Below are 24,653 nucleotides of genomic sequence, written 5' to 3'. Positions count from 1 at the left end.
CCTCTAGTACAAGGTTATTATTATTTGGCACGATAAGCCCTTAGCACCATATTGATTAGAGCGTGGTTCATGAGGTGTGGATTCCCCCCTCATGATTTAATTGGCATTAATATAGATTATTTAGCCCATAATGCATGTTGATACGGATCCAGATACCCAAGTACGTCAATTTAATAGATTTTCTCTTCAATTTATTCTCTCCATTGCAATTCCAATTTTAGAATTTATTCTCGCCATTTTAATTTAAGTATTAGCATATTCCAAATCATTTCCACCATAAATCCAACTACCCATTTACAAAATTAATTCTATATATAATTAAAATCCACCTCCTCGTAGGATCGACACTCGTCACTATTAGTCTATACTACAATAGATTCGTGCACTTGCGAGTACATTAAAATTTGCACAACACATTACATAATCCAAATGGCATTCTCCTATATGCAAATGTGTCAAAAGGGCAAGTGAAAGTAGTTTTCTCCTAATCTTTTGGTGCTATGGGAATCTGATTATATCCTGAGTAGCCATCTAGAAAGCAATAAAATTCATGGCCTGCTAATCTATCAAGCATTTGATCAATAAATGGTAAAGGAAAATGGTCTTTACATGTGACAGAATTCAACTTCCTATAATCAATACATACACGACATCCTGTAGTTACTCTAGTGGGTATCAATTCATTATCAGCATTCGTAACTACTGTGACTCCTGACCTTTTGGGGACAACTTGCACAGGACTGACCCATGAACTATCAGAAATGGGGTAAATGATACCTGCGTCTAATAGCTTAAGGACTTCAGTTCTAACAACTTCTTTCATGTTAGGATTTAACCGACGTTGCATTTCTCTAGTAGATTTAGCATTTTCATAAAGGTGAATGTAATGCATGCAGTCTACTAGGTTTATACCTTTTATGTCTGCTATGGTCCATCCTAATGCCCCTTTGTGCTCTTTCAAAACATCCAACAACTTACCTTTTTGTTCGTCATTTAGGGATGATGAGATGATTACCGGCAGAGTACTTTCTTCTCCCAAAAATGCATATTCCAGAGTGTTGGGTAATGGTTTGAGCTCGAGTTTCGGTGGTGATTCTGATGATGGGATGAGTTTCTTCTCTGATGGTGCTAGTTGCTTAACTCTTGACTTCCATTTATTAGTGTCCATAGATGGTGTTGAGTCAAGCAGGGCGTTGACCTCATCGACCGATCTGTCAATATCAAAATTCAAACTAAAGTGAGTTAAACATGTTTGTAAAGGATCATCACTAAGGTTTGAAACGAAAGTATCATCAACTAATGCTTCAATTAAATCCACATCAACAATTCCATCATCTGCACTGTGAGGTTGTTTGGCAATGTTGAAGATGTTCAGCTCCATAGTCATGTTGCCGAAAGACAACTGCATATTTCCAGTCCTGCATTGAATGTGAGCATCCGCAGTTGCCAAGAAAGGTCAGCCTAGAATAATGGGGATGTGCTTCCTTGAATCCTGTATTGGTTGAGTGTCAATTACAATGAAATCAACAGGAAAATAAAACTTGTCTACCTGGATAAGCACGTCCTCCACAATACCACGAGGTATTTTTGTGGACCGATCTGCAAGTTGTAACACCACTGGAGTTGGGTGTAATTCTCCAAGTCCAAGTTTCACGAATACAGAGTAAGGCAAAAGATTTACACTAGCTCCTAAATCCAACAAAGCATTCTCAATTGTGTGGTTCCCTATACTACATGAGATAGTGGGGGAGCCTGGGTCTTTGCATTTTAAAGGAATTTTATGTTGGAGTATAGAACTAACGTTTTCTGTTAAAAATGTCTTCTTTTGAACATGCATGTTTCTCTTTTTAGTACAAAGGTCTTTAAGAAACTTGGCATAAGATGGAACTTGTTTAATAGCATCAAGCAAAGGGATGTTAACACTTACCTGTTTGAAGATTTCAAGAATCTCACCTGTGGATTTTCCCTTTTTTCCTTTCGCTAACCTCTGAGGAAATGGAGCTTTCGGAACGTATTCTCGTGGATTGGTTTTTTCTTTCTCCTCCGGTGATGATTCCTCAACATTCACAGGTACAATTTGATTTTCTTTTGTCACCGGCATCTCCACTTTGTTGTCGACTTCTTTTCCTTTTCGCAAGGTCATTACTGCTTTGACTTCTCCATGCTGCTGTGGTGAACTGGTACTTGCTTCATGCACTCCTTTAGAGTTAGGCACTGGTTGACTTGGAAACTTACCTTTCTCAACGGTCATTGCCAAGGTCTGAACTGAAGAAGCAAGTTGTCCCACCATCTTCTCGAGGCTTGAAACTGATTGGGCTTGTGAGTTGAAGCCCGCTCTCAATTCATTTCATAGTCCATCAATGGTGCGGTTCTGTTGCTCAATCGTAGAGTGAGTAAGATTCTTGAGATTCTGGAATGAATCCTCCCATGGTCTAGGTTGAGAGTAGTTCTGGTTCTGATTGTATGGTCTAAATGGGGGCTGAGAGGCTTGAGGAATTTGTTGCATTGGTAGAGCTGGAGCTGTTGGTCCATTCTGTTGGAATCCTTGAGACCATGAAAAATTGGGGTGGTCTCTCCATCTAGGGTTATATGTGTTGGAGTATGGGTTGTAGTTTGATGGCTTTCTCATTATACCTATGGCATTGGCTTGGTCTGGATATGAGTCATGGTCATGTGGTTCTGTTGATTTTGCAGTCGATAACGATGCTATTTGTCGAGCAAGACCTTCAACCATCTCCTTGACTTCTTTGATTCCCGAAGTTGACTCACCAATTTGAACCTCATTCACTCCTTTAATTCTTCTAGTAGTCCTGAGTGATCGACTCCGTTGTTGGAAATTATCTGCTTGTCGCTGGAAGAATTCCCAAATCTCTGATGCACTTTTTGACATTAGCTCTCCTCCACTCGTTGCCATTAGCCATTCTTGCACATTCGGCAATAATCCCTCCAAAAAGTACTGGCATTGGTGCCATTTCTCATACCCATGATGTGGACACTTCAAGAGTAGCCCATTGAATCGCTCCCATGTTTCGAAAAATTATTCGTCCTCTCTCTATGTAAACTTTGAAATTTCCCTGCGAATAGCATTGGTTTTATGCACTGGGAAATATTTATTCAAAAATTTAGTTACCATTTGTTCCCATGATGCAATGCTATTGGCAGGCAATGTATTAAGCCATGAACGAGCTCTATCCTTTAAAGAAAATGGGAATAATCTAAGTTTAACATCATCGTTTGAAAAATTCTCGTATTTAAAAGTTTGACAAATAGCATGAAAATCATTCAGATGATTATATGGGTCCTCATTTTCTAGGCCATAAAATGTGGGGAGACAATTTAGCACACTAGGTTTTAGTTCAAAGCTTCTAGCAGCTACATTTGGGTATCTTATGCATGATGTGCTCAAATTAGCTAAAGGACTGAAGTAGTCCTTAAATGGCCTCTCCTGTGGTTGCAAATCCATTTTATTTTTAATTTGTTTGTGTGTGCAAAGTGTTTTCTCTAGTTCAATGTCTATAGGTTCAAGATTAGGTAATAATACCCTACGACCATGCATGCAAAACAAATAAAATGAAAATAAATATGGGAACAAAACAAATAAAAATAAATAAGAGGGAGAAATTACGATACTAACCTTATTGTGCTATTAAAATCTTTCTATGAAAATACACAAAAACAAATACGTGAAATAAATTAACTAAAAATAAATTAATAAGATAAACAAAAAAAATTACAAAGAAAAATAAATTGAAAATTAAATTACAGAATTTTAAAGAAGAGAAAAAGAAAAGAAATACTACCTTTAAATGTAGATTCACTTTTTTTTCTTTTTCTTTTTTTTTAATAATAAAAAAATACAAGAAAAAAAATAAAAGAAATTATTCACAAAAATTAATTCTATGAATTAAAATTACTTACCTCTCCGGCAACGGCGCCAAAAAACTTGTTGTGCAAATTTTAATGTACTCGCAAGCGCACGAATCTATTGTAGTATAGACTAATGGTGACGAGTGTCGATCCCACGAGGAGGTGGATTTTAATTATATATAGAATTAATTTTGTAAATGGGTAGTTGGATTTATGGTGGAAATGATTTGGAATATGCTAATACTTAAATTAAAATGGCGAGAATAAATTCTAAAATTGGAATTGCAATGGAGAGAATAAATTGAAGAGAAAATCTATTAAATTGACGTACTTGGGTATCTGGATCCGAATCAACATGCATCATGGGCTAAATAATCCGTATTAATGCCAATTAAATCATGAGGGGGGAATCCACACCTCATGAACCACGATCTAATCAATATGGTGCTAAGGGCTTATCGTGCCAAATAATAATAACCTTGTACTAGAGGGCCGGTGAAACCAAGGCGGTACTAGACAAGATTAATATTATTTGTCGACGAGAAGTCAAAACATCCACAAAAACTAGAGGGGAAGAGAAAATAAATTTACCAAATAAAGTCCATGACACATGTTGAGACTTCACCTTCAACCCAAGCTTGAAAGAAAATTAGCCACTCATAATTGAACTAGGGGCAAAATAGAAATTTATTAAAATACGTAGAAAATACAAGATGGAGAAGGAATTACAGAAAATGGATCCCAAAAATGGATTCAGAGATATCAAATTAGGGGGGGAGGCCCCCTTTTTATAGATACATGGAGTAAATCATGGCCATCGAATTAAAAACAGTTTGGAATCTCAGGATTGCGCCACGTCATCAGTCAACAGTCCACGGTTTGACCACGCGGATGAACAGTAACGCGGTTTGACTCGGATGAACAGTAACACGGTTTGGTTGAAAATAATCCTGTGTGATGCATGTACCGTATGCGAGATTTTTCATCCACTGATATGCTGCCACGTCACCATCAACAGTACATAAGAATTTTAGCCCAACAGGATCGTGACACCTCATCAATCAATGCCACATCATCAATATGTCTATGTGAACAGTGTTGTGAACAGTAACGTACTTAGTACCGTACACGTGAATAGTACCGTACATATGAATAGTGCCATTTTTCCTTTTATGCTCCTCCTAAGGTTTTCGACCGTCCTGAGTTCAAAAGTGATGTCCGTTTTGCCGTCTGATCTCTCCTTTATTGTGAAATGACTATAATGCCCCTAAAATACATAAAATACTTAATTAAAATAAAACACATGTAATTAAATCACAAGAAGGTTAAATACATAAAAGTAAGGGTTGTTAGTAAGACTTGAAATGTAAAATGACGATTTTCTCCTTTATAAATATGCATTTTCTAACACTCAACACTCACACTACTAGAAAAATAGCCTTTTGTGACACTTGTCTTGTGACACTTGTCTTGTAACACTTTATTAACAAGTATCAGTAATTACATGCATTTGGGTCATTTTCCGTGTTTAACAGATAAGTATCATAAATTGATGATACTATGGTATCTGTAAATTAAATATCAGAGATATGTGACACTAAGGTATTAGTAGTTAAAAAAATAGAGTTTTAATTTTGTATCTATTGGTAATCAAACCAAAGACTTCCAAGCCATAACTTTTTAATTTTAAGCGCTAAACCACTGGGCCATGACATTTTTTAATTAATAACCAAATAAATATTAAAATTTAAAATAAATTACCTGGAAACCATTGTACTATGTCGTTTATAATCGATGGTGTATATGAAACCTAAAATCTAAAAGCTTTTGCTAAGTAAAAAATCTATCTCACAGCCGCCGAAGCTCTTTTCCTTCACTAAAAGAACTGAAGTCCTCTTCCTCCCTCCCTCCCTCTCTCTTTCTTTCTCTTTCTCTCTCTAACAATGATCTACCTTGAAAGTTGCATCCGTCAACACCTTGAAAGCTGCCACCCTTAAGCTAAAATATCCCTCAGAAGAACCTAGAAATGTTGCGAAGAATTTGGGCAAAGCTAGGGTTTGAAAGTCCAAATCAATTGCGGTAACTCTTTATCTCGTTCTCTATTCTCATTGTTTAAGTGTTTATGGGTTAATTGGTTGATGTTTATTGAGTGCAAATAAGGCCTTGCACTTGTTTGGAAATCTAGGGTTTTTTTGTTTATAATCTAATTTAATATTTGATAAAATAAATAAAAGGTTGATGTATTATAGGTCGAATTCAATTTATTAATTGAAAGAATGATTACAGTCTGTAATTATGGATTTAGGTTGAATGCAATTTGTTAATTAAAAGAATAATGGCTATTGACAATCATGGGTTTAGTATATACTATATATTTTATTTAATGGTGTGTGTGGAAACCCAAAGCCTAAAATTTTCTTAAGCAAAAACCTCAATTCTCCCTCACGGCCTATAAGCCCATCACTCTCTTTCTAGCGAACAGCCCTAAACTTACTGCAAAACTGCCATCATTAATTGTTCAAGCTCATTAGTTAGCTGTTCAGAGAGACATTGTCTTTACGGTGTTGAAACTTAGAAGCCATCATGAGGAAAGAGTGAAATTATCTGGGCAAAGTCAAGGTTTTAAGAATCAAATCAGCTTCTTGGTAGTTCTTTATCTTGCTCTCTCTTCATATTTTTTTGAGTATTTATGGGTTAATTGATTAATGTGGTTACTGAGTGTGATTGGAACTTTGTATTTGTTTGGAAATCTGGGGTTTTGTTACCAATGAAAGTGAATGATTTTGTTAATTTAGTGCTTTAAGTGAATGATTTTGTTAATTTAGGCCAGAGGTGTTTAATAACAATCCCATCCTCACTTAGGCTAGTGAAATCTTTTTCTTTGTTGGGCGGTTTATGATTTATAAATCACTGAATTATGGTAATGAAATTGGTGAATTTGGGATTTTAGTTTGTAAATCACCTCATCATTTAGTTACGTATCTATGGCTTCAAGTGCTCAAGTTTATACTTTTGGTTATTTCAAAAGTGGAAAGCAAGGTTATTGTTTACTTTTATGCCTAATTTTACTTTAAACATGGGGATTGATGGTGTTCAAGTTGCTAGAAGATTTCGAGGTCAAAAGTTAATTGACAGTTTATGAAATTATACTGGAAATTTGAGGATTGATAGACTATTGTTGTAAACTTGGTTGTTTCAAAACTTGACTAAATAACTTTTAATGATTTGAAACTTTAGAAACTAAATTTAAATGTGAACATTTCAGTTCTGGAAATTTTGGAATGAATTGGGGGGTTTATATTTGATTTTTAATGGATTTCTTAGTGTGGTTGGTTGTTGTCCAATTTCATTAGAAATTACCTATGTACCATGCTTGATACTGCAAACCAATAGTCCAACAATGTCTGAATAAGCTGAAATTCGAATAAACTAAACTTCTATATGCATACTTTAAATCTGGAAAATTTCATTTTGATTAAGCTTGTAATTTATTTTTAATGATTTTTCAAACTCTACAGCCTCTGCAGTAACTTATTTTGACAGAACTGTTCATTAATCTTTGATCCTATCGAACACTAACCTAACGATATCGGAATGACCTCAAATTTTAATATGTTGTTGACTTATATGTCCACTTAAAATCTGGAAAGTATCATTATGATATATTTAGTTTTTAAATTTAATAAATATTCAAATACTTGTTGCTTTTGTTATAGTTTTATATGCAGCTTTGACTTATATAGTTTTAGCATGTGAGAAGCTAATGTAGAATTGTCCAAATGACTTGGAAATTTTATATGTGGTGCATTGACATGCCTAATTATGTTCTGTAAGTTTTTTAACATTCTGAATGGTATTGAATTAAAGAAAATCTTAAATTCAAGTTGTCAATGATCTATTAAATCTGATTAGCAATAAATCTATTAACTTGCAATACTTTTCAGGAAAAAAAAATGTGTTAACATTGTGAATTGGAGTGGTAGAATAAAGTACCAAAAGCATAAATCTTCTTTCATTATATTTGGGACTATTCTTGAAGGTAAGCATTTTCTTTTTTTTTCTTTTTTATTGAACTGATCTAACTTAAATATTAGCCTGATTATTGATTTCTGGGGTTTGCAATTGATTTGAGTTTTACATTCTTGTTTTGTGTTGGTTTGAGTTTTACATCCTAGTTTAAGGCTTTGAAGGCTTTCAAAAAATATCTTGGATGATGAGCATATGAGTAATAGCTTGAAAATTAATTTACTGTATCAAATATCCATTTTAGTGTATTATATTAATTTTAAAAACTATGGATCATTCCACGAATACTCTAGTAAAAGGTTATGTTATATATGCATGTCTTAATATATATTAATTATATTTTAAAGTTTGCTTTTTTTTTCTCCTTTCTAGGTTTAGGAAAAATGTTTAAAGTGATTTTGTGTGATGATATCAATCAAGTTAAATCAACATTACTTGTGAGTGAAAATATATAATGATTATATTTTATTCTATTTTTATTTTTTTAATCTTTTTAGAGTTTTATATTCAGGCAAAACTAATGAATGCTTAATTACAATTTAGGGATATATTCTTTAAATGGTTCACGTGATTAGATTTAAGTAGTATAATAAATCTCATACTCACTTTATAAAGGTTTAACTAAGTCTGCAAATAATAATAATAATAATAATAATAACAATATTGTTATTATTATTATTATTATTATTGTTTTGGTAGTAATGGTTTTGGAACAAACTCTTAAATTATTGAAATATTTGATATCCAAGCTTCATTATGCCTAACATAAATATGGAGATTCATAGTTATTTTATACTCAGTTTAAGGAAACTATAGTTCGAGAGCTTATTTTTTGCCTTGTTAAATAAGCTTTTGGAATGAATAAATTGAGGAATGAGTGGTGATTTGTTTATAATAGAGCATTTGTGATAGCTTTTAACTATGCATGAAAATCATTTGTTATATGTAGGTAGAGTAACATGCTTGTGCTAAAACTAGATATTACATCGAAACCTTCTTGTTTGTTACAATTTGCTATAATAATACCTTTACCAAAAGAGAATAAATTCACTAGATCCTTTTTTTCTTATTTATTTCTATAGTTGAATAGACTCTATATCTTCGGTATTTTCATTGAAATAAGTTACACTTTTCTTATTCACTAATTTTCTTTTTAAATAACTGAGTTTATTTGTAAATAGCTTATGAGTTTTTTTTTCGAGCAAAATAATTTTATTTTTGTTAATTGTTGTTTCTCTAATGGTTCAGAATTGGCAGCTAATTTTTTTTCTTTTCCATGTATTCATATGCAGGTTTGATCAATGTGCTTCAAGTGTTTTTTCCTGAACTTCACTTGTATCCTAACCCATATAGTCTATTGAATGAAGAAACTATTGGTTTGATAATGCAATTGCACTACTTATATTCAAAGAGTGAAAGGCAATCATCCATTCTCAATTTACCTTTTAGATTTATTAAATTTTTATGAGAGTAGGATATCTCATATATTGTTTATTGAAGTATTTGGAATTTGTAATATATACTAATAATATTTAAATATGAAATGAAAGATTTTGTAATATAAATCATTTTTTATTTTGTGGTGCCTTTTAATTTTACCAAAAAATCAATAGACAATGATCTAATAGAATTTTTTTTTTATTTTTTTAAATAAATTAAACAGTGATACTATAGTAACAGCAATTATAGACACTAACAAAATATCAACAACTACTAATACTATGGTGTCATAATATTAGTGATATTGTAGTAATAGTAATCATTGACACTATATTCGTGACACCACAAACAAGTGTTACTATTTTTCTGACTGCCAGATTACTGACACAATTAACAAGTGTCACTGAAAGTAATTACTGGCATTATTCTAATGTCAGTAAAGATCATTTTTCTAGTAGTGTCACTGTCACCATCAGGGGGGGCTTGACTGCTGCAATTTGAAAAAGAATTTGATTAGAAAGAAATTGACCAATCATGTTCCAGTTCCATATCCCTTTAGCATCCAAGAAATCAGGCACACATTTATTGTTCAATATATTTGGGATTTATTTAAGGGTAATTATCCACTGACCACCTGTTTTTTCCAGCTTTTTCAAAAATACACGAATCTTTTCTTTTTTTTACAGCTTTCTACCTGAAGTTAATATTTTTTTTCACTGATCCACTCTCGTTATAACACTGTTAGAACTTTGCTGACTCATAAATGTAAAATTATCATTTTACAACGACATTGTTTGAAGATAAAAGTGGATAGGTGCAAAACAATATAATTTCAAGTGGAGTTCAGCAAAAAAAAAAAATTGTGTATTTTTCAAAAAAATGCAAAAAAAAAGTGGTCGGTGGATAATTGCCCTTTTACATTTGGGGATAAAAAAGTCATTTATATAATATTCTGTTAGTTCTCTTAACAGTTTGATGATGGAAGTGGATAGATGCAAAATAATATAACTTTGAGTGGAGTTCAGCAAAAAAAAATTAAGAATTGTGTATTTTTGAAAAAGTGTGAAAAAATAGGTGGTTGGTGGATAATTGCCCTTTATTTAACAATATGATTACTAATGCCAAAAATTAAGTTTAGTCCCATTTCTTATCGAGCATCTAATGCCCTACATCACATAAGACCAAATTCTGCTTATAGTTTTCTAAAGATAGGAGCTGTATTTATTCTCAAGATTGAGAGGAGCAAAGTTGAAGCAAGCCCATATTTAAATCTCAGTACCCGAATCCATAAGCAGTGAGGGAAGACTGGCACATTCCACCCAATTTTCATAAGAAGAACATTATCCATGTCTGTAAGATTCTTTAACGCATGAACATCATTCATGTCTATAAGATTCTTTAACTCAAGACCACCTCCAGCTTTTGGTGTACAGATCATTTCCCAATTAATTAAGCTGAGTTTACGGCCTTTATTCTTTCTCCTCGAAATGAATCTCTGAGAAATCTGATCAATTTTATCTAGAAGTCCTTGAGGGATCCTTTTCGTTTGCATGGCAAAAATAGGGACTGCCTGAATAACTGATTAAGCTAGAATAATTCTGCTAAAGTCAGCACCGAATGTCAAGCTTACATTTTCAAAGTCAGCAATTTAGTGCTTGACATTTTGGAGCCGCAGCAAAGAAAAAAAATGACCAAGAAGGGAAAATGTCAAACTGTGTTTGGTGCGGTTTGACAAAAGGAAAAATAATAATAATAAAATAAATAGAGTGAACAATAGCCACTCGATGGCTATAAATAGAAGGATTCACTCCCTCATTTCTATCATCCTATTCTTCTCCTCTTCAATTGTATTGTGAAATATTAAGAGTTTTTAATACTCTTGGTAATTAGTGATTTGAGAGATTGGGTGTATTAGAGTTTTAGGTTGTGAGTAAAATATCACAATACTTGTAATCCTCTTTTCACTAGTAAAATATTTTCTTTATGTCTTCACCCGTGTACGTAGGCTAAAAGCCAAATCACGTAATTTCTAGTGTCCTTTATGCTTGTTCTTCATTTTCTTCCAATTTCATTTTATTTGTGGCTCTACTTCACCCATCAATTTCGTAACAAATTCTTCCAGCTAAGGAGAGGTACATTATGTTCTACACGGACAGCTTTTTATCAACATTATCCACAATCTCTGGATAAATGGCTTTGGTCACTCTGTTGTAAAGTAACAGCATTCCAAGATATTTTCCAAGACCCTAGCAGAGAACCCTAAAAAATCACTGATTTTTCTTGCCATGGCCAGATCAACATTTTTAGAGAAAAAACCCGAGTCTTCCGTTTGCTAACTAACTCCCCTGAACAGCTACAAAAAATATTAAGCACATTATTGATCGCACGGGCTTGATTGCAAGAAGCCTTAACAAGAAGAAGTAGGCCGTCTGTAAAAAAGAAATAAGTGAGTTAAGCAATACCATTAGCAAAAGGCATATAGGACACAATCTTTTATCCTTCAACACGAAATTTATCCCATGACTAAGGCTTTCAATACATAGAACGAAAATATAACGAGAAAGAAGGCCTCCCTGATGGATACCTCTAATGGGGAGAATTCATCAGTGAGCTTCCCCTTCCCATAATATTTGCACTCTAGCCGTAGTAATGCATTCTATTATAATTTGAATAAATTCCTTAGGCAATCCAACATCCTTTGGAGTATCATGAATGAAATCCCTCCTGAGCTTATCATAAGCTTTCTCAAGGTCCACTTTGATGGCCATTTGCCCGATTTTTCCTTTTTTATTTCTCATTGTGTGAAAGATTTATTGCGCCATCACAGTATTCTCCGTAATATGCCTTTCGGGGACAAAGCTTGTCAAAGTTGGTCCAATCAAGTCAGGTAGATCTCCTTTAGCTGATTTGCCAATATTTTTATAACGGTTTTGTACATCACTAGACAAAGGCTAGTGGGACAGAACAACTTCATGTCGGTGGGGTTGCTGGTTTTTGGAATGAGGACAATAAGTGCATGTTTGGGAGTTAGGATTAAGTATGAGATTAGATTAACTTTGGGATTAAATATTTTATCCTATGTTTGGCTAGTTTGCTTGGATTGGATTAGAGGGGACTAATTCATGTTTAGTCCTCAAATCATGGGATTAACAATACCAATTTATAAGTGGGTTTAGATGGGATTAGAATAAGAGAAAAAAATTTATTCATATTTCTTTCATAAATAACACTATTTTTTATTTGTAACCTAAAATTTAATTACTTAATTAATTATTTTACTTGAATTTATTTTTTATTTTGTTTTTATAGTCTAATTAAATTGGTACTTTTACTCCAATAAAATTAGTTATTTAATAATTTGTTACAATAATTGATTGTATTAAATTGAATAATCACCAATGTAATATTAAAAATAATCATGGAAATTAATAATACAAGTAAATAATTGATTTTATATATACATTATTTGCTAAATTTTTGATAAAATAAAATATATCTAAAATATCTGATAAAAATTAATTAAAAAATTAAATAGTTTTATTAATTTATATTTGTTTACTATAATTATGACTACCCAATAACTAATTTACTACATATTTAATGCTCTTGTTAATTACCTTTAAATTAACTTTAATTATTATTCTTAAATATTCATAAATTTTTTTTGTATTTAAATATGATTTAATATTGTCCAATCCGATATTGGACCAAACATAGTACAATATATAACATAATCCAACTTAATCCAGTCCAATCCAATCTTGTGTGCCAAACGCAACCTAAGGGTCTTGTTAAGCTCAGGAGAGAGGGGATTCCCTTTAAAAATATTACTCACAAGATCACAAACTAATGAGCCTACCACATTCCATTGCGTTTGTTAGAAAAGAGCATGAAGACCATTAATTCCTAGAGCTTTTAAAGGGTTCATTCCGAAAATAGTAGCTTTAATTTCCTTACTATGGAAAATTCTGCTAAGCTCAGATAATATGCAATCTTCATTTCTTGGGAAAGCATTATAAATAGGGTAGTTAAGGACCACTTCATCTTCAGAGGTAAAAAGTTCAAAGAAAAAAAATCAATGGCATGACACATGATTTTTTCATTGTCTTTTCCCCGCAGGAGATCCATTCTCGCCTTGACTTTTGGTACCACAATAACTCCTCTTCGGATAAAAATTTTTCAAGATCCATCGTTAATCTGGACTACAATTTGAGAAGTCTGTGGGAATCAAATGTCCCCAGAGCACACTGAATGCCATTTAATCTTGTAAATGTTCACCTATTTCTTTTTAAAATATTCCCAAAATTCTCTTTATTCCACACGCCAACTTTATCCACAAACTCGCGAGTAAGTTGTGTTGGGGAAAAATCAATTTTTTTAAAATTTTTATAAAAACTTTTAAGATCGCTCTCATACAATATATAAGAATTTGTAATCTATAAATCGTACCTTGAAAATCCAATTTGGCTTTTTCCGCTGAAGTTATTTAGGCTCCCAGATCAAAATCTGTCACCACCGCGCCTGTTAGATCACGATCCGTCACCACCACGCTTGTTAGATCACAAACTGTCACCAATGATCTTCCAGGTTATGACTCAGGTTTGATCTGCACTTGACGTGTGGGCGCTTTTATCACTACCAAAGCAACTAGCACGAGAAAATTTTTCTCTCAACAACAGAGAGAAAAATGTTTTTCTCTGATCTGTATAAAGTGACTGCCCCCATTTTCTTTAGAAAAAATAAGCCTTTTATATCTCTCTTTAGTGGAAACCCTAGGCTCCATTTTTATATTATTTAATTCTATTAAATCAAGTTTGATTTAAATTAAAAATAATAAACCATAAGTAACGTTACTTTTTTCTTTTCATAGGGGCCCACCTTGTAAAATAACACAAGGCCCCTTAGACACAAGTACATTACATGAAGCCTTCCACTAAATAATATATTTAGGCTTTTAACCCAAATAGCTAGTTATCTTGCTTATTAATCCAGTAGTGGCGTAGTCAATTAAATGAGCTAACCCGGGGATTATTTAGGAACATACAATAGTGGCTATAATAATTAGACTTGTAATTAAACTAGCCCAATTATTTAATTCCAAATCTACTCCACTAAAAGATTGGAAATGACCTCCATAATTGTATGCTCGATAATAATTCATCCCAAGCCACATTGATTTCTTTACTGCACAATCCTTTGTACCACATCATTAATTAAACTGATATCTCAACTGTCCAATCAATTTAATTATATCTTATTCTTTGATACTTACTGGTTTTCTCTAATGATCATTTTCAACATACTAAATATGTTGACACACTCTGGCCAGAGAATTATATGATCAAGTGCCGAAAACTCATCAAGAGATGTGTTGTACAAATTCTATATTGTTAATCTATAACTCCAATACTCATAATTGCTCCCATCAAGATACCGGGTAATCTTGACCACAAGTGTGTGTCGTGCCCATTGGTAACTCAAATGGAATAACAATTACAATCATGAAATCATAACTAACTAAAGATTAAGATTACAGTAAAATCAATGCCTATGAGATTTAATAAGTCTGACAGTCATTTCAAGGTTAATGAAATCACATATTTGATCCAGCTCAATGTAGTCAAACTACATCAATAAATTCATATATGATTAAGACAAATCATTCAATGAATTTACTACAGTCCAAACTTAAATAAAGTGCCCAAACTTTATTTATCAACTGTGAACTAAATTTATTTAATCATAAGATTACTTGTATTTACGTTTTCTGTGAATCCACTTGGTGATCACATAAATACATATAATATGATTAAATGGACTTTAATCAAAATATATTTATGCAATTAAAAATATCTCAAATATTTTATTAATCAGAAAATAAATTAATATGCTTTGAAATAACATATCATCCCAACAATCTCCCACTAGCTCTTAAAGCATATCTAGCATATTGCTCATGCTCTAGGGCTCTAAGTGCAGGTTATAAAGGTTTCCCACTAATAGCCATTGTAATAAGATCTGCCATATAGCATCTATTGTCATTTGGGGTACTGTCATATAACATTTCTACACTATTCCCTTATAAGATGATACTTCCTCTCAATATGTTTTGTTTCTTGTGGTTCCTTGGTTCCTAAGATTGAGCTACCGCACTACCATAATCACAAAATAGTTTAAGAAGTGCAGTTACAACAAGTACCACCTCAAGATTTTGTAGGAACTTGTGGAGCCATACAGCTTCTTTTGCAGATTCGGATGCAGCCACATATTCAGCTTCAGTTGTGGAGTCTGTGATACAAAATTGTTTCACACTCCTCCAACTAATAGCTCTACTTCCTAATGAAAACCCATAGCCAGAAGTTGATTTTCTAGAATTCTTATCTGACATAAAGTCAGAATTAGTATAACCCACTTGAATGAGTTCATCACCAGAACACACAAGCATATAATTTTTAGTTCTTTTCAGATACTTCATTATATGCTTGACTGCAGTCCAGTGTTTAGGTCCAGGATTTGATATTTGCTAACCATTCATACCGCAAAATAGATGTCTGGCCTAGTGCAAAGCATGGCATACATGAAACTTCCCACTGCTTCTGCATAGGAAACTCGTCTCATTCTCTCTATCTCTTCAGATGTTTTTAGGTGATTGATCCTTAGATAATGCAATTCCATGTCTGAATGGTAATAAACCAGTCTTGGAATTTTTCATGCTAAATCTAGCAAATATCTTGAGACAAGGCTAAAGTTTTATTCTTCCGGTCTCGTAGTAAATTTGATACCAAGAATATAACTTGCCTCTCTCAGGTCTTTAATATCAAATTGTTTTGCTAACCAAATCTTTATTGTAGTCAATACTCCTATATCGTTTCCAATCATGAGAATATCGTCTACACAAAGAACTAGAAAGGCTACAAATTTTCCCTGAATCTTCTTGTACACACATGGTTTATTAATGTTCTAAATGAATCCAAGCGATTTAATCGCTTGATCAAATCTGATGTTCCATGACCGGGATGCTTGCTTCAATCCATAAATGAATCTCTGCAACTTACATACCATGTGTTCTTGGCCTTTTTGTATGAATCCATCTGGTTGATGTCGGTAAATGTCTTCTTCAAGATGCCAGTTAGAAAGGCAGTCTTGACATCCATTTGCCAAATTTCATAATCTAGCACTGTAGCAATGGAGAGCAGAATCCTGATGGATTTAAGCATAGCAACTGGAGAAAAGGTTTCCTCATAATCGATTTCTCTTTCTGAGTAAAACACTTTGGCTACTAATCTTGCTTTAAATGTTTCCACCCTTCCGTTTACTCCTCTTTTTCTCTTGTACATTCACTTGCACCTTATAGGTTTTACCCCATTTGGTGCCTCTACAAGTTCTCAGATTTATTGGAATACATAGATTCCATTTCTTAATTCATGATATTTTTCCAAAATTCAACATCTCTGTCTATTAGAGCTTCGTTGTAGCTAGTGGGATCTTATACATGTTCAACTGAGATCGTCGTATAGGTTTCTCTCAATAACATGTATCTCGTAGGTAACCTAGTTACCCTCCCACTACGACGAGGTTCTAAAAGTGATGGTTGTTCAGGGATAATCTTGTGCTGATCAGCTGGTTGTTGTTGTTCGTCCTGTTCTATAACAGGTGTTGAAAACTGAGCATCAACCTGATCTCTTTTATTTCTCTAGTTTTACCTTACTCTTAGGTTATAAGTCATTATATAGTCTTCCTCAAAGAAAATAAAGAATATGTCTATAAATACATTTTTATCTTGAGGACTATAATTCAGAATTTCCCTTATTCCTTTAAGATACCTAAAACATGCAAGCTTCTGAACATGAATCCATCTTCTCTACCTCTGATTCTAGTACAAATACTAGTAAACTTCAAATTCGAATGTGTCTCAAACTATGTTTGTGACCTTTTCATAATTTCTTGGAGTAATAGACACCGAGATAGACGAAATTAAGTTCAACAAACTTTGCAGTTTTAAATACTAGTATCTGGAATAAAAAAGGTAAATGATAAACCACTTAACATATATCTTGTCTTATCCAAAAGAATCTTGTTTCTCCATTTAATTACACTGTTGTATCATAGTGTTCTTTGACAACCAAATAGAGCTTGAATTCTCCATAGAGATATTCTTTGTTTCGATCATATCGAAGTTCTTTTATGTTCCTGTCTAAATGCTTCTGTCTTATCCACGTACTCTTTTGAATTTCAAAAGCAATGGAATCATGACGCATTTAGACAAACATAAATAAAATGAATATTCATCAACAAGATTGATAGAATACTCATAACCTCTTATAACATGTAAACTGATTAGTCCGTATACATTTGTATGAGCTAAATCATCCAATACAATGTTATGCTTTTAGCTCAAAAAGAGCATCCTCGTCATATTACTTTTCTAAATAAGATTTATAGAGTTACAATGATCAATCTTAATAGGCCAGCAAGTCTATCATTAATAATTTTCTTAAAATTTTATTATAGTTTATATGACTTAAGCATAAATATCAGAGGTGATTTTGGTTAGAAGAAACATTTCTTTTCTTAGATAAATGCATATACACTTTATCATTATATCTTGCTTTGAATAGATCAATGGACTTATATGATATAAATTGTCTTTATAAATAACCAAAATAAGTAATAAACAGAGGATCAAAAAATAACAGTGTATTCATGTTTATTAAAACAAGCCACCGAAATTAAATTCCTCTAATATTTGGAAAAATAAAGACAAATATCAAAACTAAAGTCTTGTAAAATTGATCTAGCCTTTCAATTGATATAAACTAGCATGTCCTCAACTGCTGTTTGAAACTTTCTTCACTTGATCTCTTGGTTTCCTGAAAACCAAATAAATGAATTACAAATAAGATTAGTTATCTCAGAATTCACTATTGCATGAATCAATAGATATCTGAACTAATTAGGAAGCTTAAAGATTTCCTATACCTGATTTTAATAATCTTAGGACAATCTTTCTTCTAGTGACCCTTCTATCCACATTTGTAACACTAGCCTTTTGGCTTGCCACTTCTTTTAGTGGACAGTTTGCCGATCCCAACTCTTTCTTGCTCATTCTTATCTTTCGACTTAAGCCTTGAAGAGAATCATTTTTCAGGAAGTTTTATGTTGTGATAAAATTCTTCTATAGCATGTAGTTCGTGCATTAATTCAATTAAGGTCATATCTTTATTGTTTAAGATATAGCTGACCTTAAACTCTCTGAATGTATCAGGCAAAGATTCAATCACCATGTTAATCTTTGTTTTATCATCGATTTGAACACCATGAATCTCTACATCATTCAAATAGTCCATCATTTTAAGGACATGATCATGAACTCTTGTGCCCTTTTCCATCTTAATATCCGTAATACGTTTTAATGTTGCTTCTCTGGCAAAATGAGTATTTTGCCCAAACATCTGATGAAGACTAGCCATTATTTCAGTGGTTGTTTCCATGCTCCGATGTTTCTTATGCAGTTCCACAGAAATCGAAGTCAATATATAGCGCTTAGCCATTTTGTTAGCTTCGCACCATTTCTCATAAGGCTCCATTTGATTTCTATAATCGTATAACGTTGGTTCTGGAGGGCATGGCTGGGTCAACACATATTTGCAGCCTTTAGTAGTGAGAATATTAAATAGATTGTGTTTCCAATCTAAATAATTTTTGCCAGTGAGTTCATTTTTAACAAGGATAATTAATAATGGGTTGATGGTAGACATTTTCTGAATTAACAAAATAGACATGCATAAATACTTTGAAACAATATTTATAATAAACGACAAAAATGCAAAAAACCATAAATGCATTTTAATTTATTGTAACGATAATCTAGTACCGCTTTGACAAGCTATCCGTTGGGGAAGTCATGTCTACACTTACTAGACCCAATTATCCATTGGATTATTTACTTTCATGTAGAGACATGATAAATAATTATCGTTATCCCTTTGGGTTTAAATTTGCTAACAGAGCTTCGTTGGGAAGGTTAATAACAAATTTTAGTTGAGTGTATAACCATTGTTTCAATCTACGTATTTTTCATATCAATAGTCACCGTTGGGGTGAACAATCGATTGAAAAATATTTCAATTTTATCTTTGAAGAAGTTCATCAAATAAAATATCTAATATATAGCCTCTGTAGGGAACATCACCGTATCATGAAGTCGAGGTATATATATAATTTTATTATTGAACTAACAATGGAGCTCGTGGGATAAATTATCTTGAATTTTTCCTCTCCCATTCAATATTTTAAAATTGGTTTTTTCTTTTTAAAACATACATATTGTTAATTGCATGCTTCCTATAATATTATCTAGATGATATCCAATATTATTAAGCATAGGCAAATTACAAACAATATAACGAGATTCATGATTAATGCATGACATGTACCATTATGCATAGAGTGGCACTACCTATTCTATATGACATGTTATCATCCAAAACATAACATATAGAAAAATAATTAAATAATCTTAATTCATGGCTTTCCTAAAATGAAAAAATACATTAACCCTAAGCTTAATCTTCATTGTGCTTCTTGTCAATGTCCATTTTCTATAGGCTTCCCTTTGTTAATAGACTAAGGGAAATTGAGTTTTTAAATTTATTATTGGTCCAATTTTAATTTTGAAAGGAAATAAATAAATAAATAAATTTTTTATTAAAATAAAACTTTTGGACCAAAAATAAATTTAATGTGTTCAATTTTATCGATGCATTTTAATCCATTAAGCCCAATTAAAATTGGGCCTAAAATTAGGATTCATTAAGTCCAAGACTGTTTTTAGACTTCAATGCAAAAAATAACAAAATTGTCTGCCCAAAAGAAAAATTACGGAACTATAGGGACCCTCATGATACAAACAATGAAACCCTAAAATCCATATTTTTCTTTTCCTTCTTCCCCAGCCGCCATCTCAACAAAAGCTCAGCCGCTGTTCACTCTTTCCACCGGTCTCCGACGCATCTCCGACGCCGAGCAATCCACCGCCGCGTCGCCAAAAACGCACCAAACTCATGCGCGCAACTTGCTACTCGTGCAGCGCGCGCTGCTTGCTGCACGAGCAGCGTGTGCCAGCGTTCGCTGCGCGTACATGCCACGCTTCCCCCGCGCGCTGCTGCTGCGTGCGTGCTTGCGTTGCTGGTTAGTGGCCACCGCTGAAAAATCCAGCCTTCGTTTCTTTCATGTCCCTTTGATCTGTCATCGCGTGATTAATCTCCAGCGATTTACAAATTTCCTAGGCCAATTTTGACTTACAAAATTTCTATAACAGTAAAATAAATCAAGAGGGAAACATAGTGATAATAAACCACCCCTCTTGTTACAAATCCAAAGGAAATATACAGTAGAGAATTTAACCATGAATTAAGACAAACCAAAACATCTTTATTCATATATTAAACAAATAATATATATATGAATAAATTGTGCCACTCTAATACATAAATTTCAAGATTGATTTCATACAATATTCTTATATATTAATATGAGATGGCTCTGATACTAATTATTGGGGAAAAATAATTTTTTTTAAATTTTTATAAAAACTTTTAAGATCGCTCTCATACAATATATAAGAATTTGTAATCTATAAATCGTACCTTGAAAATCCAATTTGGCTTTTTCCGCTGAAGTTATTTAGGCTCCCAGATCAAGATCCGTCACCACCACACATGTTAGATCACGATCCGTCACCACCATGCTTGTTAGATCACAAACTGTCACCAATGATCTTCTAGGTTATGACTCAGGTTTGATCTGCACTTGACGTGTGGGCGCCTTTATCACTACCAAAGCAACTAGCACAAGAAAATTTTTCTCTCAACAATAGAGAGAAAAATCTTTTTCTCTGATCTATATAAAGTGGCTACCCCCATTTTCTTTAGAGAAAATAAGCCTTTTATATCTCTCTTTAGTGGAAACCCTAGGCTCCATTTTTATATTATTTAATTCTATTAAATCAAGTTTGATTTAAATTAAAAATAATAAACCAAAAGTAACGTTACTTCTTTCTTTTCATAGGGGCCCACCTTGTAAAATAACACAAGGCCCCTTAGACACAAGTACATTACATGAAGCCTCCCACTAAATAATATATTTAGGCTTTTAACCCAAATAGCTAGTTATCTTGCTTATTAATCCAGTAGTGACGCAGTCAATTAAATGAGCTAACCCGAGGATCATTTGGGAACATACAATAGTGGCTATAATAATTAGACTTGTAATTAAACTAGCCCAATTATTTAATTCCAAATCTACTCCACTAAAAGATTGGAACTGACCTCCATAATTGTATGCTCGATAATAATTCGTCGCAAGCCACATTGATTTCTTTAGTGCACAATCCTTTGTACCACATCATTAATTAAATCGATATTTCAACTGTCCAATCAATTTAATTACATCTTATTCCTTGATACTTACTGGTTTTCTCTAATGATCATTTTCAACATACTAAATATGTTGACACACTCTGGACAGAGAATTCTATGATCAAGTGCCGAAAACTCATCAAGAAATGTGTTGTACAAATTCTATATTATTAATCTATAACTTCAATACTCATAATTGCTCTCATCAAGATACTAGGTAATCTTGACCACAAGTGTGTGTCGTGCCCATTGGTAACTCAAATGGAATAACAATTACAATCATGAAATCATAACTAACTCAAGATTAAGATTACAATAAAATCAATGCCTATAAAATTTAATAAGTCTGACAGTCATTTCGAGGTTAATTAAATATCATATGTGACCAGCTCAATGTAGTCAAACTACATCAGTAAATTCATAAATGATTAAGACAAATCCTTCAATAAATTTACTACAGTCTAAACTTAAATAAAGTGTCCAACTTTATTTATCAACTGCGAACTAAATTTATTTAATCATAAGATAACTTGTATTTATGTCTTCTGTGAATCCACTTGGTGATCACATAAATACATATAATATGATTAAATAGACTTTAATCAAAATATATTTATGCAATTGAAAATATCTCAAATATTTTATTAATCAGAAAATAAATTAATATGCTTTGAAAGAGCATATAATCCCAACAAGTTGAATATTAACCCCTCAGAATCACGCCATTCATCCAGAAGAGAATAGAAAGATTGGTCTGTCAGGCACGCGGCCTAGAAACGAAAGGTTTAACACGATCCATCCTCTTTAAATTAAGGCCAATTTTGACAAAAATCGGTCGGTAATTAGAGTGAACTTTTGGAGGATGTAAAATCGAAGCTTCAGTCAAAGAACTATTCCAATGATCATTAAAAAGAGTTCCCTTTGACCATGTAAAAAACAAGGCCCTTTGAAATGCAAATCCATGAGCCGATTATTATGAAACCATTTGTTTAACAATCTACAAATGCCACTGCTTTTTTATTGAGCCTCCATTTTTATCTGAAGCGTGAAGAATTGAGTTGAAGTCCCCACCAAACAGCCATGGTCAATTAACTAATTAGCAACCAACTCTAGATCAATCCAGAGCTTCTTTCTCATATTCAGATTGGGGCTAGCTTAGACTGCAGTGACCCACAACCAGTTGCTAGAAAGATCTATAACTTTAAAATAAATGTACTGTTTATGGTTAAAAACAAAACCCATCATGAAACCTTCATTCCACAAAATCGAAATACCTCCACCAAATCCCTCAGCCTCTACTTGATCCGAGAACTCAAAACTACTACATTTAATAAAATTATTAGCATTAACTCCGCTGATTTTGGACCCCAAAATAGCAACAACATAAGGATTGTAAATTTTGCTCGTGATGTTAAAGGTTCTTCTAAACCCGATGAAGACACCACTTGGAAATTCCAAAACATGATAGATAAATTCATTAGGAAAAGAAAAAAAAATAAAAGGAAGAACTTGGCCATATGGAACATCAATAAAATTCCATGTTGTCTTCATCCTCCAAGCAAGCTCTGCAGGCGTCAGAATCTGAATCACTTTCACCATCGCCACCCGTGAAGTTCCCGTTATCCGTGTCATCTTTGCCATTGGCATCCATTTCCAAATCCTCATTAGGGGGTTTGCCTCGATCTTCAATTAGGATTTTAGGATCAGCAAGCCCCAAATTAGATTGAGAGGATCAAGAATAGCATCATTACATTTCGGATGATAAGTTGGTGGAGAAAGAAATTTAATAACTATATTTTACGGGGTCCAAGCTAGTAGGAACTGCGGTGGGAATAGGTAAATTAGTTGAGATTGAAGGGTTTGTTGATTGTGTACATGACAACGATTTTGCATGTATGGGAACTGGTGGGGTCTTTTCATTTTTAGAGTTTTCGATTCAAATATGGAAGTTTGGTTGTCACGTGCTTTTTTCATGGCAGGATAGTTGCATGGTTATTTGTAGTTCGGGGGATCTTAGGATTCTCCTTGGTTTTTTTATTGGGTAACGAGGGTAATAATTTACTTTTTTCTCATTTTCCTCATTTTCGAGTAGCTCAAACCGAGAGCCCCCTTCAAATATGGGCTTTTGATGACGGTTGGAGTTTTTTATGTAACCACCACCCTTGTTGACGCTTCCCTTTCCTTTACGGTTGACAATCGTCCAGGGACCAAAACAAGGATTCACCGTAATTTCTTATTGGGTTGATCTCATTTGGGTGGCCAAAACCTAAAATTTTATAAGTTTGGGTAGTTAAGTAATTTAAAAAAATTTAAAAAAAATTAAATTGGCTAGATGAAATTTTCATTCAAATGAACTTTTGAAAACATTATATAAAGAAGAATAAGCAAGCGACTGTTAGGGTTGAAAAAGGAGAAAAAGAGGCGAGAGAGAGAAGAATGAGATGGGAAATTTTGGTTTTGGGAATAAGAATTTCAATACTTGATTGGATGATCGGAAGATAATTTTAATTTCGTTTTCTCTCAAATTTTGAGGATAAGTTCCTGACATTATCCTCTACAATCCTACTAGTCTTGATTTTTGTTTTATCCTCTCATCGGCTATTATTTGAGATACCAATTTATTAGAGAGACTGATATTAAGTTGTTACTATAAGTTAAAATTATTGAGATTCTTGATGTTATTAGCCTTAAGTGTTATCTAAAGAAGAATTCTATGTTATAATCTCATTAATATAGTGGAAGATTATATCGAACTATGGTCCCGTGGCTTTTCCCGTTTTGGGTTTTCCAAGAAAAAATTTGTCTCTTGTGGTTTATTGCTTTGGATTGTGTTAGATTATGTTGCTGTTTATTTATTTGTATGGTACACATCCTGTGTTAATTACATAAACAGGGAAATAG

General features: G+C 33.0%; 1 protein-coding gene and 1 non-coding gene across 2 annotated transcripts; one reads left to right on the top strand and one right to left on the bottom strand.

Moving 5' to 3' along the window:
• The first annotated feature begins 2,978 nt into the window (after window positions 1-2,978).
• Window positions 2,979-3,082, top strand: LOC112098609. Its single transcript, XR_002905720.1, has one exon. It is a non-coding gene; the product is annotated as a small nucleolar RNA R71 (small nucleolar RNA).
• Window positions 3,083-18,149: 15,067 nt separating this feature from the next.
• Window positions 18,150-18,884, bottom strand: LOC112098022. Its single transcript, XM_024183624.1, has 2 exons — window positions 18,576-18,884; window positions 18,150-18,203 (listed from the first exon to the last, which is right to left on the bottom strand). The coding sequence occupies exons 1-2, from the start codon at window positions 18,882-18,884 to the stop codon at window positions 18,150-18,152; spliced, it is 363 nt and encodes a 120-aa protein (XP_024039392.1).
• Window positions 18,885-24,653: the final 5,769 nt, after the last annotated feature.

This window comes from Citrus clementina, unplaced genomic scaffold, assembly GCF_000493195.1.
Source record: "Citrus clementina cultivar Clemenules unplaced genomic scaffold, Citrus_clementina_v1.0 scaffold_5, whole genome shotgun sequence".
NCBI lineage: Eukaryota > Viridiplantae > Streptophyta > Magnoliopsida > Sapindales > Rutaceae > Citrus > Citrus x clementina.
This window is presented reverse-complemented; position numbering and strand designations above follow the sequence as displayed.

Excerpts from the sequence above, each read along its gene's own strand:
- LOC112098022 (XM_024183624.1), bottom strand. The coding sequence starts at position 18,884 with ATGGCTAAGCGCTATATATTGACTTCGATTTCTGTGGAACTGCATAAG. Across the intron at positions 18,204-18,575 it reads ATACATTCAGAGAGTTTAAG|GAAACCAAGAGATCAAGTGA; the intron begins GTCAGCTATATC and ends TTTGGTTTTCAG.